This window comes from Rosa rugosa, chromosome 3, assembly GCF_958449725.1.
Source record: "Rosa rugosa chromosome 3, drRosRugo1.1, whole genome shotgun sequence".
NCBI classification, from domain to species: domain Eukaryota; kingdom Viridiplantae; phylum Streptophyta; class Magnoliopsida; order Rosales; family Rosaceae; genus Rosa; species Rosa rugosa.
In genome coordinates, this window is record NC_084822.1 from 45811272 (window position 1) to 45827835 (window position 16564).

General features: G+C 37.1%; 2 protein-coding genes across 2 annotated transcripts; one reads left to right on the forward strand and one right to left on the reverse strand.

The window, feature by feature from the left end:
* The first annotated feature begins 1935 nt into the window (after positions 1-1935).
* Positions 1936-4425, forward strand: LOC133736953 (rho GTPase-activating protein 2). The gene is made up of 4 exons (XM_062164567.1): positions 1936-2400; positions 2834-2954; positions 3044-3394; positions 3484-4425. The coding sequence occupies exons 1-4, from the start codon at positions 2084-2086 to the stop codon at positions 4105-4107; spliced, it is 1413 nt and encodes a 470-aa protein (XP_062020551.1). The 5' UTR covers positions 1936-2083; the 3' UTR covers positions 4108-4425.
* A 2192-nt stretch (positions 4426-6617) lies between these two features.
* LOC133736954 (RNA-binding protein BRN1) lies at positions 6618-10926 on the reverse strand. Its single transcript, XM_062164568.1, has 9 exons — positions 10587-10926; positions 10298-10380; positions 9054-9105; positions 8766-8891; positions 8574-8653; positions 8087-8266; positions 7407-7749; positions 7172-7315; positions 6618-7090 (listed from the first exon to the last, which is right to left on the reverse strand). The coding sequence occupies exons 1-9, from the start codon at positions 10756-10758 to the stop codon at positions 6963-6965; spliced, it is 1308 nt and encodes a 435-aa protein (XP_062020552.1). The 5' UTR covers positions 10759-10926; the 3' UTR covers positions 6618-6962.
* Positions 10927-16564: the final 5638 nt, after the last annotated feature.

Genomic DNA, 16564 nt, shown 5'->3' on the forward strand with positions numbered 1-16564 from the left:
GATCTCATTTAAGCACAAAACACTGAATGAAGTAAGGTCTTCAGTCCCATTCTTCCCTTGACCCAAAAAAAACCCCAAAACAAAAAAGTTCTGTAATTCAGATTAATTAGTGATTTAGTACTTCATAGATTTTTGTAAGACTGTCTGAAATTCTATTTCATTTTTTGATAAGAACCAAATAAAGGGAAAAAGAGAGCCTCCAATACAACCAAGTTTTAACAAAATCAAGATATAAAGGCATGTCACGAGCTAGACGGAAGTCAAAAATCAACGGATTCGCCAATAAGTTAGGAAAAGCTTAAACATGGAGTAATACTTAATTCACCCATAAATTCAAACATTTCAAAAGTCTTTTTCCAGACTAAAAACTTGGTAAATTGGTATACCCTTTCCCAAGGTCATCCTCTCTCAAAGCTTGACCCTCTACAAGTCTACATCAGACTAGACCATGTCAAGTCTCATTTAAGCACAAACCATTGAATGAGCACAAATCATTGAATGAAGGAATGTCTTCAGTCTCATTCTTCCCTTGACCCAAAAAACACCAAACAAAAAAACAAAAACAAAAAACTTCATGAAGAATAGGGTATCTTAAGATGGGCTCAATTGGGCTAAAATGATAAAATCTCTGGTCCACCAATATACTGGGCCTCCATTCCTAAGGCCCAAGCCCAAGGACTAGATTGTAGGCATTGACCAGTCTCTATCCAAGCTCATTCAGTACAAGTCATACAACATGAACAACATTTAATCCAAGTAAACTTCATTAAATTATGAGAAAAGATGAAAAACAATGCATGCTGTACCTGTGAATTCAATGTTCATCTGATTAAAGTCCAGAAATAAGAAATGAAGCCCCGATGGCTCGATCCAGATGGCATCTGATTTTTTTTTTTTTGGGAGGGATGGCATCTGAATTTTTTGAATTTTCGAATCATGCCTGGTAGATTCAGATTCATATTATTGGTGGGTGGGACCAGTATTAGTATCGACAGTGTCTAATGCTTTGCTCTACTTTACTAGACCGAAGTACCCAAACAGATCCAACCAAGATTCTACCAGTCTATGCATGCTCCTCACTTCAACAAATTACCAATAAACTATATCAAGGTGGTACCGCTTTGGTAAAGATGATGATACGCTCCAAATGTTATTGACTCTACAAATCACCCTAACCACTATGTTCACATATTCACAAAGCATTAGACTCATTGCACTATAGTGACTTAAGATTTTCTTTCTACAAGCGCTCCAACAAGGTAAGCACATAACGCTACTATTTTAATCCTGATTAATGATACTCGATCAAAAAAACTTAATTTTTGTTCGCTCATTATCTGAATTAAAGTTTAATTATCATGTGTGATTATATTTAAATTTCAAGAGATAAATATTAAACTCACACTCTTATAATTTTAAATATTGTTGACGGGTTTTACAAATTCGCACGAGCAATGATTTTAAGAGATTAATGTGTCTCATCATTAAAGAAGTACAAACTTGTAAGGTAGTGGGTGGATCTAAAGCATCCAAAAACCTATACCCTCCATGGAGCTCTCTCAATTCAAAAGGGAATTCACTCATGGTCCCTAATGTTTCAGGACAAAATGACAAATATTTTGGAGAATAAGACTACAAGAGGGAAGCTACATGATAACAGAACTGAAAATGAAAAGAAAACCAAGAACTTGCCTTTGTGCTAGGTAAGGAATCCATTGTTCTTTCCTTTGTGCAAGGTAATTAATGACATCTAGGATTCTCTCAAAAATATCAAAATTGTAACCAACGATGATCCAAGGATGTCGTTTTCCATGACATTATGAATTCCACGTGAAAGTTGGCTGGTATCTGCAGTGGCACCTCTGTTATTACCTTCATCACTGAGGTCAAATCCCCAAGCACTGTAGATAAAGCAAGAAATTTGAAACGAGTGGCCGTTTGAACTTTATAGAAGTTGTAAGCTTCAAAAACACCAACGGCTTCAATTCCAACCACTGTGAAAGACTGTGCTCTGAACTCTCTCTCTCTCTCTCTCTTCTCTTCAACACCAACATTCATTCCTACATTCTAGAGAGAGAAAGAGATGACTGGGCTTGTAATGGTGACGAGGGGAGGAGGGTGCGGTGGTAATTTGAAAGGGGTCAAAGGAGGGTCAACGAAGGAGGAGGAGCAGAACCAGCTCTCTCTGGTGGACTTTCTCTTGTCTGCTATAAGGAAATCCATGGTGGCTTGCCGGGTTGAGCAAGGTGAGGAAATGATCTCGGCCGTCCAGAACTTGGACATCGGGTGGCCCACCAATGTCCGGCACATTACGCATGTCACATTCGACCGCTTCAATGGGTTTCTGGGACTTCCTGTTGAGTTTGAGGTTGAGATTCCTGGTCGTGTTCCGAGTGCCAGGTAAGGAAAGATCTTGTCTTTGGTTATTGGGTGGTGTTAAAGTCTGTGAAAAATTTGCTTAGAAGGCTGAGTTACTTGTTCTTTTGCCTGTTTTGGAAGTTAGATCTTTGAGATAGTTGAAGTAAGTAGCTTGATGAGTGTGTGGGTTTAATTATGAGAGTGACTTGCATTTCAATCCATTTAGCCAATCCTTAGTACATGTTTGGTTTCTGAGAAAGCTTCTAGAGCCAATGACTTAGTTAGATTTGGGCTAATTTAGGAAACTAGGTGTTCTATCTTCTAAGTGAGCTAGCTAAGAAAGGGAGTTAGGAGCATATTTTCTAATGTTACTATTGAGCTAACTAACAAAAGGGAAGTAGGAGTTACTCTGCGGGTATGTTTCGCTGTGTATTATGCATATATAATCCAACTCGCAAATGATCTACTTTTACAGTGCAAGTGTGTTTGGAGTCTCAGTGGATTCAATGCAGCTGTCCTTCGATTCAAAAGGGAATAGTGTGCCTACAATTCTGCTTCTAATGCAGGAGAGGTTATACGCACAAGGAGGATTGAAGGTACACGATTTTGTGATTTCTGTGTATCAATGTTCAATAGCATCATTTGTGCTGTGCACGTGTGAATTTCTCGAATTTGGTTTTTGTAGGCTGAAGGAATATTTCGTATAAACCCAGAGAATGGCCAAGAGGAGATTGTGAGAGGCCAATTGAACAGGGGCATTGTGCCGGATGACGTTGATGTTCATTGTCTGTCTGGTCTGATTAAGGCCTGGTTTCGAGAGCTTCCTTCAGGAGTGCTAGATGGACTATCCCCCGAACAAGTTCTTCAGTGTGAGACAGAAGAGGACTGCGTTGAGCTTGTGAAGCAGTTAAAGCCAACTGAGGCTGCATTGCTCAATTGGGCTATTGATCTGATGGCCGATGTTGTTGAGGAAGAAGAATTCAACAAGATGAATGCAAGAAACATCGCTATGGTTTTTGCCCCAAACATGACTCAGGTAATCTAAATCTATCGGAAAGATTCTACTTTTGGTTAGTACCGCTCAAAAAGATATATTGTTAATTCGCTTGCAATTCTCCATACCAGATGTCTGATCCATTAACGGCTTTGATGCATGCGGTTCAAGTAATGAATTTGCTTAAGACCCTGATCACGAAAACACTAAATGAGCGTGAAGAGACTGAAAGCGGATCATATTCACAGTCACCAATGTCATCTTGTTCATCTGAGGGTCAAACAGATGACTTTGATAGTCAGCACGAGGTTGAAAGCAGCTCCGCGTTAATCAAGACTTCACCAACATCAGATTATGATGAAAATGGCAGCAGCAGCAACAACAGTGAAGATGAATCTGAAGTCAAGTTACTGAATGACATAGAAGAATGCTTACGACAATTGGATGAGAATAAACTTTCAACAAATAGCTTGGTAATGTTGGGTGAACTAACATGCGAGTTGCAAGGTGAGTCTTTCAGTCCTCAGTGCTGCTCTAATGTGGAGTCCGCCACATCCTTTACTGATAGCAAAAATAGGGATTCTGGCTCGAGTACAAGTGACGGGGAAGAAGAAGACACTGCGAAATCTATCATAGCTGTGGCACAGGACTCTGATATTAAAAACCATAGAAGCATAAATGAAATGGAGATGGTGGACAGATCTGTGGAGTCTGTTTTGCCTATGCCATTGACTGCATCTACTGGATCTGTTTGACTGGCATTTCAATTTTCCGGTGCTCCCAATTTACCACTCTCTTTCTTCTTCTAGCGGTTGTTTGTGACTTGTCAGCTTTTTGAGTTCAGCTTTGGGCTGAACTCGTGCTTGATGTGATTGATTTGTAATAGAATAGGACCTCTAACAGTAACATTTACTTAAAATGTTTGATAGTTAGGAGTCTAATCCCGTTACCATATTTGGTGATCTGTGTGGAAGTTTTTCAGTAACATCTTAGGGAGCTTGTCAAATTCACTCAACTTGGAATTTGGTGAAGTCAATGTTTGTATTTTAATGAAGTTAATGCTTGTGTTTTAATCTGATTATTTCATCATGCTTCTAGTTCTTTTGCATTGCCAAACAAGCTGAAGATTTTGTTGGCTTAAAACTTAGCTATTTACCTAAATTGGAGACAACTACATGCTCCTAAAGGCTACTGGTTATCATAAATGTATAATTTTGTTCTAGTCTTATGAAGAAATGGAAGAATAGCACTAGAGTAACTTAACTCAACACCAAACTACAAAGAATACAGTACCAAATTTCTTTCAACAAAATTAAATAAAAAGCACTATTGTTGTATCAAGCAGACAAGCACAATAACTTCTGCTTACAAGAGGAGCCAGAGTCGGTAACATATGGATTAAACTATTAGAGAGTTGGAACATATGGATGAAACAAGCACCCACGACTGATGTATGAGAGTTCTTCTTGGTCCTTAAAAGATCATTAAGCGTTAGCGAGAGGCTGTGGAGGGATAGTGCATCATGCCAAAATAGATACAAAGAAATTCAGAATACCTGTTGATCTCAAAGTAAAGTCACTATAAAATAGATTTCCATACATGTTATTTCAAAATTTCCCCAGAAGATCGACGAGGAAGGGATGCAAGGAGAGAGACAGTGTTCAACTTATGAGAATAGCAGTGTTCAAACACTAGAAAGCTTATAATGTACCCAATAATGATAAAGAAATCTACATGTGCCAGTTTGCAAGTAATTTTAGCCGATTACTCTTATGGCACAGCAATGGCATAATGAAAATCATATGCAAGACTAACTATCAACATCAACTACATTATTTCTTTCCTGAGAGAACAACTGTTGTCATTCCCAGCTTATGGCATATACTTTCACCCTAGGAAACTTTTCGACTTCTAATCAGCCATTCAATCCCAGTGACCTAATTATTCCATTATTCCCATTTTTCCTTTCCCTAGCTACACTGTTCAATGCTGAGTTGTTACAAGTCATTATGTATTTTTTCAGTACATGAAGCCTTCAACTAGAGGCATCAGTAGCATTCAACATGTCCTCATTTGAGATATGAGCATATCGATAAAAAAGGCATCAGCGGTGCTCTTATGAACAAGAATTTTGTAGGCCAATCACAACATGCTATCTGTGGGGACAGATTATCACCCATTTTACGATGATAATTTCAAATTCAAACACATGCGATATGCCAAACTTTCAGGCCAAAATTTGAAGAGTATAGGTGCCCCACACATAAGCCAACCTATGATTTCATATGACATAACAGCTACTGACTCGGTAGATGAAGATAAAAATAAAAATTCAAAGACTACACATGAAAGGATACCCAAAAAAAAAGCCACCCTACATACATACTTATCATAAAAGAGATGTATCAATAACAGAAACTAAAGACTTGTGTTTCAAGAATAGTAAGAATGAAAAGCCTCATTAAGTTAACTCAAAGGAATTAATGGGGTTTCTAAGGTTTGTGGATCATACCTTTGTCAGCTGCAATAAAGGCGCTTTAAATACTTTCCTCTCTACAATGAGGCACAATCTCAACAGGTAACTTTTTGTTTGGTCATGTCATCATATCTCACGGATAGTTCAAACCAAAAGAAGCAACAACTGAGACCACAGATGCAGTGGTCTACATGCAGCCTGCAATAATAACGGTGTTTAACGAGTTTAGTACTCATGAGCAAAAGCTAACCAATAGAATTATAGAAACATGCTCAAACTTCAATCAAGTTACCTGCATCATGACGCCAATGAGCCCAGGAAACACTTCTTCAACAATTTAAAACAAGACCAAGAGCATATCAGCACGCCAGATGTTAACTCAAGCCCACAAAAGACTTCAACAACATAGGTAGACAAGTATATATAGTAACCCATAGATTCACAGAAAGAATCTCTACTATCTATTAATTGCTCAACAAATACAGAAATAAGTAAGAATATGGAAAAGTATTAACATATAGATCAGATGCACAACATCAAGAGATATTTAATAAGAACGACATAGACAAGCACTTCATATCACATCGATTTTGGCAATGCCTAATTAAACCTAATACATTTACAGAAGGGTTAATCATGTCTATGTGATAATACTTCTAATTTCCAAGGCATCTATATAACTGGAAAAGCAATTAATCGCAACAAGAATACATCTGTAAACCTACTGTATATCTTACGTCATTCCACGTATACAACAGACAGTTATGAAATAAAATATGAAATCAGGTCTTTGAACTGTGGAAACAAAAGAATCAGGGATCAATTATCATGAATGTTTCCACGAATTATACAATGAGATGTTCGCGAGAGAAGAATGAATAAATTGATAGTTACTGTCTAAAAGAACTTTCATGATACACAAATTACAGATTGTATTGGTGAAGTACGCACCATGAATTACAAGTTTTCAGGCCTTTCATTCCTTTGAGGAAATTACAAGCGGATGAAATAAACCATATCTTTGCAAATCATCTAAATCCATCCCACAATGTTGATGCAGCGACTCCATACATCCAATTTGCATGCGACCACTTGCTATAAAGAACTTGCGTCCTTCCATCACTCACCTTGAAATTAATAGGGTTTGTTCTGCTTGTTATCTCTCTTGAGCTGAACCTTTAATTTCTTACCACTTAATTGGTATCCATTCATAACAGTGATAGCAGATTGAGCAGCCTCTGGTGAATCATAACTTACAAATCCTGCAAATATAAACTGCTTAGAGAACAACATTTCCATGCAACTCACATCACAATCAAATTTTGCTAGAGACATAATCTCACCAAAACATTTGCTGACACCGGTTGCTTTATCAACAAAAACCTTGGCACTCAAAACCCTACCAAATGCTTGAAAAGCATTAGCAAGCTCTTGATCTCCAAATTCTTGAGGTATGTGGTAGATAAATAAATTAGCACCAGGAGGACCTAAGTCAGAGAAAATAGAATGATTGACGAAATACCACCACCAAGAACTTTATCGTTAATTTGAAAAATCAACACATGTATAGATAACAACCTTCAACCTGACCCCCGGAACTTCTACTGGTGCCTAAGGATGTGGCTGGGTTACTGTTCACAACTAGAGGCGACAATGAACCAGGTGAGGCGCTCAATGGCCGGTGACTCACCATTCCTCCCGGATATACCATCGGATGCTGAAGACCTGGAACCGCAGCATAACCAGAACCCAGGTAACTTGGACGCATAGCAAAATTTCTAGGGGCAATATTAGGAGGAAGGTCGGGTGTAATTCGATGTAAAGCATTTCCTTGATTTACAGGGGGTATCATATTATGGAAACCTGGTTGATTTTGCAGTGCTGGCAGGCGGTATGGCATAAGGCCATATGTTCCAGGAGCCTACAGTGGGAATGGAATGATGATCAATTTATACACTGCTTCACTATATCAGTTACTATACTGATGAACAAGAATTAAAAAAAATTAAAAAAATGCTTTTGGGAATCACATGAGCATGTTTGTAACTGTACTTGAGAATCTCAAGGATTAGGCCCTATATGTGAATGCAAGCTTAATGTGACTATTGGGACATTAAGTCAAGAATTCACATATAGGGCCTAATCCTTGAGATTCTCGAGTACAGTTACAAATATGCTCATGAGTTCCTCTTGCTATTGGGAGATATAAACAAAATAAAAATGGAAGTTATTTATGGAGATATAGGAATTGCACTCACCTGATAACTATACCCATTATATGAGGGAACGTAACCCATAGGCAAGGCTCCAAATAAAGATGGAGGTTGTGAATCAGAATTTGGCACATTAGCAGCCTGAGAATGAGCTTTTTGGGCTCTCCGAGCTAGCCTTTCCTTTTCTGTGTCTGCCCATTTGACAACCAAAGGAACACTTGAACCCTGATAACACAAGAAATACCAATGATGAATTCAACTGAACACGACAGAGACCAATATAGAAGACTATTATTTAATTTGATACAATATGATTGCTGACTTATCAACCAACCAAATTGCTGACTCATCAACTATCAGCATAATTCAATCAATCAGAAAAGAGACCATTCTACTAACAAGTGTGTCTTCATAAATACAAAAAGAGGGAAGTCAGTAATAAAAGCATAGCATCAAGAACTAAGAACACATAAACAATTTTCAATATGCATTTCCAGCCACTGCCACGTGAATGATTGTATTAGCAACAGACCTCCATTTTGTGTTTTCCATTAATGGCTTCCAGGGCAGCAAGTGCTTGTTCTTTTGTCTCATACTTTAAAAATGCACAGCCTGCCAAATAGCAAAAAAAAAAGCATATGTGGATATTCACTTATTAGTGTAGGACCAGTATATTTTTGCGCTACTCGAGCAATAAACCCACCATACAGGAAAGGCAGCTTACCTTTGCTCGTTTGCTGAGAACCCCTTAATATCTGTAGGTCCTTTACTGTTCCGTATTTAGAGAAAAGATCGGATACTTCAACTTCGGAAACATTCTTTGGAAGCATACCGACAAAGAGCTTATGTTCTGAATTGCAGGGACAGTTGGAGAATTATCAGGGTCCGTTCAGTAATAGAGCATAAAAACTAAATGAATTAAATGAAATACAAGAATTATTGGTTCAACAAAACTTCCTATGAATAGTCTCAGGGAAAAGTGAGTAATTCAATTATCAAATTAATATTAAACCTAGTCTTTCCAACTCGCCATCAGCATACTTCACTTGCAAAGGACTTGATGCCTGAATTGGACAAAAGAACAGAGCAGCTTTCAATCAGAATGAGTATAATTAATTAAAAGAAGTTATAAACACTTTCCACTGGCCTAGGGAAATAAATTAGACCACATATACAGTTTTAGTTGACATTATATGTTCAATCAAGTTAATGTAAATCAATAAAACCATAGTTTTTCACTCTTAGTTGAATAGCAATTCATCAGCAGGCATAGGCAAGAGCCCAGTTCTTGCATGGGAAACCGCTTGAAGGTCCAGCAAGGCCAACATAGATCCCCCAGTTGCTCTAAAACCTATGCCACGAAAATGCTTTAAATATAGTTGTTGATATAGCAAGCTGCCAATCATGATTTCTAGCGGGTAAACTATGCCAAGAGAAGATTGCCTAAAATATGATTCAGGTTTCAGATGCTCAATATTTTCTAATATGGTCTGACCAACATCACTGTGTTTCATCAGTTCTCCTGAAACAACCACCATAAACATTCTTAAACTAACTTCTACATAAATTGACACTAGAACCATATTTAACCTCAATTTCGATCACTTCTTCTCAATGGGCAGTGACTTTTTTGATATCATGCTCCATAAAACTTTGACAGAGAAAAATCAGTTTTTTGCTTCAATTAGTTCACATGAGCAGATTCTACTTTTACTTTGTGGGAAATGTAGGCCATTTCTACGTCCATGGCAATGCTCTGATATTCCACTGCAAGTTGTCAGTGGCCTAATACGCATCACCATGTACAAATCATTATATACCTAAAGAGAAATTCTGCTAGCCATCTGCATGAAAGATGAAGCGTAAGCACAGGAGCCTACCGCAATTTTTCAAGGAAGGAAAATAGGATATGAACCAGGTAAATTCACCTTTTTCAGTATGATAGTAATTGGAAAACTTTTTAGTCACAAGTCGTGGCATTGTTATATTAAGTAACTGACAGTATATGCTTCGGTTATTGTTAAAACTTAAAAGTTCAATACACATTTTAAAGTGCAAATGTCATGAAATAATACTCGGAGACTCCACGGTTGCTATTTCTCTAAGCCACAAGTTTTAAAGTTAGTGTAATTAAGATAAACTTAAAACCAGTAATTCTATTTAAGGGCATAGATTCCAATCACATCGAACTTATCGAAGCTATCAACTAGAACACAAAACAAGAAATGCACCAACGGAGATCCAAATTGCACTAACCCCGGGCAAGGTCTTCTTATTGTGACATGCATTGACCGCCTTATCTGCCTCCTCCCTCGACGGACATATCACAAAGCAGCACCCTGCAAATGAAGCATTCAATTAGGGCTCGAAAACACCTGTACATGCAATCAAATCTCGGCACAAAATCTTCGAAAATCTCCGAAATCAAACACATTCTCTGCTGATAACCAAATCAAAAGCAAACACGCATTCTGTACTGAGAGACGAAATCAGCGAGTGCAAGAGAGAGAGAGAGAGAGAGAGAGAGAGAGAGGGATTGGATAACCTCTAGACGCGCGCGTGGTCTTGTCCTTGATGATGTTGACCTCGTCGACGAGCGAGAACTCTTGGAACATTGCGAGGAGTTGAGCTTCGTTCATGTGCTTGGGCACTTGGCCGACGAACAGCTTCACGCTCTCTTCGCTGCTCGGCCTCCTCTCCTTCCTCCCCTCCGCCATTACTCTCCTTCTTCACTCTCGTCAAGCTTTCTCTCTCTAAGTCGTTTTCTCTCTCTCTAGATTCTCTCTCCCCTGTAAAAAAGGATTTTCGATTTTTTTTGGTTTCCTTTTTTTTTTTCTTCGTGGAGTCGTCGCAGGCAAAATTTTGGGGGTTTCTGAATAAAATGGCAAACTCGGATCTCTTCCGTTTTTCGATTTATCGTAATTAAATTATTCTTCTCGCCCTCGGATTTATCACTTATTTACGGGGATGCCACTTCACAGCAGTTCCAGTTAAGTTCAATTATCGACGCTTTTGCCATTGCAGTTCGACTGTGGCTGGCTGAAGTTACTGTTTTGCCCTTGCATTGTCTTTAACGGAGGACATTACGATGTGTCCAAACTCTTTGCGTATTTATTACGGATAAATGGTTTTTAGTTTCTTCTTATCTTATTTAAAGACAAGACCTAGAACTAGGGCAACACTGTTTGGTAGACAGTGACATAGAAAATAAGGGCCCGTTCGGTATCATTTTGCGATACTGTTTTTTATTTTACGAATTCAAAAACTTATGTAATTTGCGTTCGGTGCATTAAATTTAAAAAATAAGGAAAACAAATTTTAGGAAACAATTCAGAAACTATGAATAAATATGGGAAATGACTTTTTGACGTTTTCCTTGTTTCCTGAAAACAACCCACCCTGCAATTAGAGAAAGTGATTTATTTTTATTTTTTACTTTTAAACACATAGATCCACAAACTCTTCTCCTATTTTTTGATCTTTCTCTTTTTCTCTCCCACAATTTCCATTAAGTCGTATCTTCTCTTCTCATGATCTCATCTACTTTATCTGCTGTTTTAACTTTCTTCTTCCCCATCTTTTTTAATCAATTGAAACTTGCAGATCATCATGCAGTGGAGAAGAATGAAGGATTTAGAAAATCCCTCTTTCATGTGTCAGATCTAATTTATATGGATGATTTAGGGTGAAAGCTTCGGCATTTTATGCTTCAATATAATTGGATTATCTCATGGGCTAGAGGAATTAACAATTAAGGTTGAGACATTTGATTGAATTATCTTTTTGAACTAAAGATTCAGGAGCTTGCAATTTTATATGATATATTTTATAAACAAAATTGAGGGATTTGGTTCTTCTTGTTCAATCTCCTTCACAATACTCTGTTTCTTTTCTCATAACAACCAATAAAGGATTCATGATCAATACAAACAAAATAGTCAATCTTTCATGATCAATACAACCAATAAAGGATTCATGATATATATGTTTTTTTTATATATATATATATAAACTGAGTGATAGATATGTTTTTAATATTTCAAATTTTGAAATACTTGTGCCGAACATGTATTTACATCTTAAAAACTTGTAGTTTAATTCCTTGTTTTCATTCTACAATCCAGTATTACAAAAATAGTTTCATAAAACGTTACAGGACACACCCTAAGTCTTTTCTATAAGTTGGTTTTGTAAGAAGGAGTTTGTAAATTTGACTTATAAAAAATTAATTATTATGAAATTAAAATATAAATGATTACATATTTTGTAAAAATTAGTTGGTTTTAATAGCATCTGAGTTAAACTAACAAAAAGAAATCATGATTTTTACATACACATGTATAGATACTAAAATATTGTTAGATGAGCATCAATCATTTAACATTTATTGTAATACATGAGTCATGATTTAAAGACGTTTAGAGATTTTTCTAAAATGAGTAGGGTTATCCAAACATGATAACCATTCAACATTTTCAAATCTCAATTACTTAAGAGTTACACAAATATTTTAATAGAGATAAAATTATACATACAAATTATAACAAGAAAAAAAGGAGAGCAAGACAAACTTTTGATTACTTTCTATTTGTGTAAGAATTTAATCATTGTCACATAAAGTTCTCCCCCCCCCCCCCCCACTTGGTTTCCATTTTTAATTCACAAAAGTGACATGTCAATAGGTACGTAGCTCCATTTGGGCGATACAATATTGGACCAAGAAGAAGCCCCCCATCCCATACCCATTTATGTTTGCCACCTTTCATAGTTTTTACCTATACAGTCCATTCCTATGTATGCAGAAACAGTAACAAACACACCATTAATGATCAGTGAAAAAAAGAATGATAGAAAGAGCAATTACCCGGGGTAATTTGGTGATTTTGAGTGGTTGACTGAAGAAGAACACAAAAATGAGGTCATTTTCAGGTGAAAAGGGATGGAAAAGATGATGGGAGAGAGGAGGGGCAAAATGGTAAATAAGGGGAGGAGGGGCAGGAGAGTAGTTAAGCGTGAAAGCCGGTGGCAAAAGGATAAGAACGCCAGACTGTCCCGCCAAAGCAGCTACTGGAGGTGCTGGTGCTGCTTCTCCTCCAAGGTAGCGCCACTTCAACACACTATGTAACGTTACAACTTGCACTACTTCTGCACACAGTGGTCAAAACTCAAAACCAGACAAAGTTAACTCTGATTTTGAGACCTATAATTTGAGCCAAATTTTATTGGGGGGATTTTAGTTTCAATTTTGTTGATCTTTCTATGTTGCAAATCAAAAGATAATGCGTTTTCAATTTTCAGTTACATCAGATGTATCAAAGTTTAACGTAATCCGCTTTATCTGCACTCATGACACAAATTAAGTAGCTCCAAAGACAGTTGCAAGCCAGCAATGTAATTTTGTCGTTTAGTCAGCGTCATAAGTCTTTTTTCCTCGTCTTTGTTCACGTGTTACATGCAAAACTGTCATGAATAGTGTTACTCGAATTAATACGCAGTGGTCAGTTGTGTGTTAGCTTATTTTCCACTGAGTAGTGTAATGTGATGGTTTGAGTTGTTGCAATAACTAGTCATCAAATGTATTAAACATAAATATGTTTTGATCATCATAATGTAAATCATTGTAAAAATCAAGTAGTCAACTCCTTAATACGGTTCTAGATGATTTTATTATTTGAGTTTTAACATGATTTGGAGGTAAACGATTTTTTATTCACAACCTAATTCTGAATGTGGATTGATAAAAAAAAAGAGCTTGATATCAAATTAATTAGTGTTGTGTAATAGAATGTGTGGCACATTAATAGTGATATCACAAAGCACAAATGCCACCACCTTAACTTATTGTTGTGTGGTTTTGTTCCAAAATGTCTAGATATCATTAGGAGTAAATTTACCTATTTCAATTTCTTATAGTTTTTTGTCTTTTTTCTTACGTGAAAATTTCATTTTTCACACATCAAGTCACACATCCTTAAGAATTTTCTAATACACATTAACTACTTGTGTCTTGAATTAAAATAGTTATTAGTAAATTACAGCAGTGAAGTAGAAGCTACATTATCAAATGGGAAAATTTTGTATGAATTTTTTTTCTTTTGTTACACTAGAGGGACGTAGACCCCATAACTTAACATAATTTTAATCCAATTTCTTATGCTCAACTCCAAGTGCTTAAAGAATTGAATGGATTTACTCTCTCTTTATCAATGTTTTATAATTTTTTTGGTAGATCTCTCAAAAAGATCAATTTTTATGGAGTTTTTCTTGTTTTGTTCCGCCAAACAAAGTTGAAAAGGAAAGCCAGTAAGTAATATTCCTACTAAAAAAAAAAAAATCCACGGAGGATATTGAATAAGAAATTAAGAAGTTGATTTATTGGACGCCACCAAGAACCAGCTCACATCGTAAATGGGGCCCAATCCCCTCCATGCCATGAGGGACTATATCTTGGGTCAAACTGCAAAGTGGGCCCAGGATGACTCGAGCCTTCCTTTCACATTTTCAATGATTTGATGAGCCATACGACTTGACGTGATGAGCGCTTAAGGATTTAATAGAACTATTGGTAGTTTGGCCAAAATCACTACACACATAAAAGTCAAATTGCAAGTTAGCTGTACCTAAGCTCCTAAATCACTATTGCTAATCAAATAGACATATGTTGCTTATGTAGGCCTCCTTGTTCTACCTCCATCAGAATGACAACTCTTGAATCTGGCAAATATCAAAATAAGATATTGGCGAGAATTTTGTTGAAACGAATGTAAAGCGATCATTGAAATGATTGTTTTAACAACGCTTCATAGTCATTTTAGCTACTAAACCTCACTAGAATCCTAGGTTTTTCACCCTTTGTTTTTAAACTATGTTAGTTAATTGTTTTGTGAGCTAGTATCGATTATTTATATATACGTTATTCCCAATTTTTTTTTTTGACCATATCAACTAGTCTTTTTTCAGTCAAACTCACGATCTCCCATTTATAAATATGAGACTTATGTCACTAAATTGGACAATGTTATTCTCAATCTTGTTTTCATTCATTTTCATATTTTAAAGTACTTTGCGTTTCAATATAATTTATTGTGATAATCACTGAACCTTGTTGAAGAAACATGCATACAATGTATGTTCACACCAATGATGGTTCCCTCTTGGTCCACATTCCGACCATATTAGTCAAATAAGAGCCAATGTATCAATGATCATTATATATTTGTGTGCTGGCAAGCTTTGTAATCACACCCGGTCGTCAAAAAACTAACCTATGAGGCAGAAAATTCACGTGCTTATATTACAATCCTGAATGCTTTATGATCAAGTTCGGGCCCGGGGGGTGCTTTTTGTTCTTGCTCAAGTTCATTGTTTTTTTGCCGTGCGTATATACATATATATTAGATATTAGGGAAGTGAAATCCACGTGTTGTCTCCATTCTATACGAAGCTTCCAAGGGACCAAATGAGGAGAGCGAATGAAGTCAAGAACCAGAGAAGAGTCTACTTCTAACCAAATATGCTTCCAGTCCCTTACCCAAGCAAGTTCAATTGCTTTAATAACGGCCATTACCTCCGCAGCGACAGAGCTTGGAATGTCCAAATTAGAGGCAAAAGCACCAAGATAATTTCCTTTGTAATCCCGAAAGACGGCGCTGTAACCTCCGAGCCCTGAATCTTGCTTCCATGCACCATCAGAATTAATTTTGATCCATCCAAAGGGTGGAGGATGCCAAATAACCTGAACAATTTTAGGAGCCCGGCGGGGCTTGCATTGAACTCCAAAACTCTTCAAAACCCGAAGATCATTCACAGTGTTAAGCATGCTACCAGTTGCAATACGACTGGTAGACTGAATGTGGCCAGAAATTAGCTGGCAAACATGAGACACATGGTGCACATAACCTTCATGTTTAGATTTGTTCCTAGCTTGCCATAATGTCTCAATACGACGGGTGGTGCACTTAACCTTCATTGCAATACGACGGGTAATTGTTTGCACCGAATGTCTCAAATGCAATTCAAATCTTCGCATATATTTCGAGAGGGTAATGAAGTGGCAGATGCTTTGGCAAATTTTGGTTCTACCTCCCCTGGTTTAATGTGGTGGAACTCGGCGCCATCCTTTATTCAAGCACATTGTAATAGCGATCGTTTAGGTCTTCCAAAGTTTCGTTTTCGTTAATTTGCTTGCATAGTTCTTTTTGGTCTCTGAGGTTGGCTTTGTTTCCCCTCCCTTGTATTCTTTTTAGTTTAATAAATTCTGGAACTAAGAAGGGCTTTGCCTTTGCTTAGTTCTCCAGTTTCACCAAAAAAAAAAAAAAAAAAAAAAATCCACGTGTTGTCTAAAGTTTAGTTTCTTAAAGGTTTTTTTTTTTAATTGTCCTCGAGAAACCCTAACTCGACGGCGGCCAAAATTGTGAAACCACTCTCGTCCGGCAGCGGCCTTGGTCTTGCCTACGCCACGCAGTTTTGCTGTCGGATGGGGACTGCATGCGACTGTTCGATTATTCCCTTGTGAATGGTGTT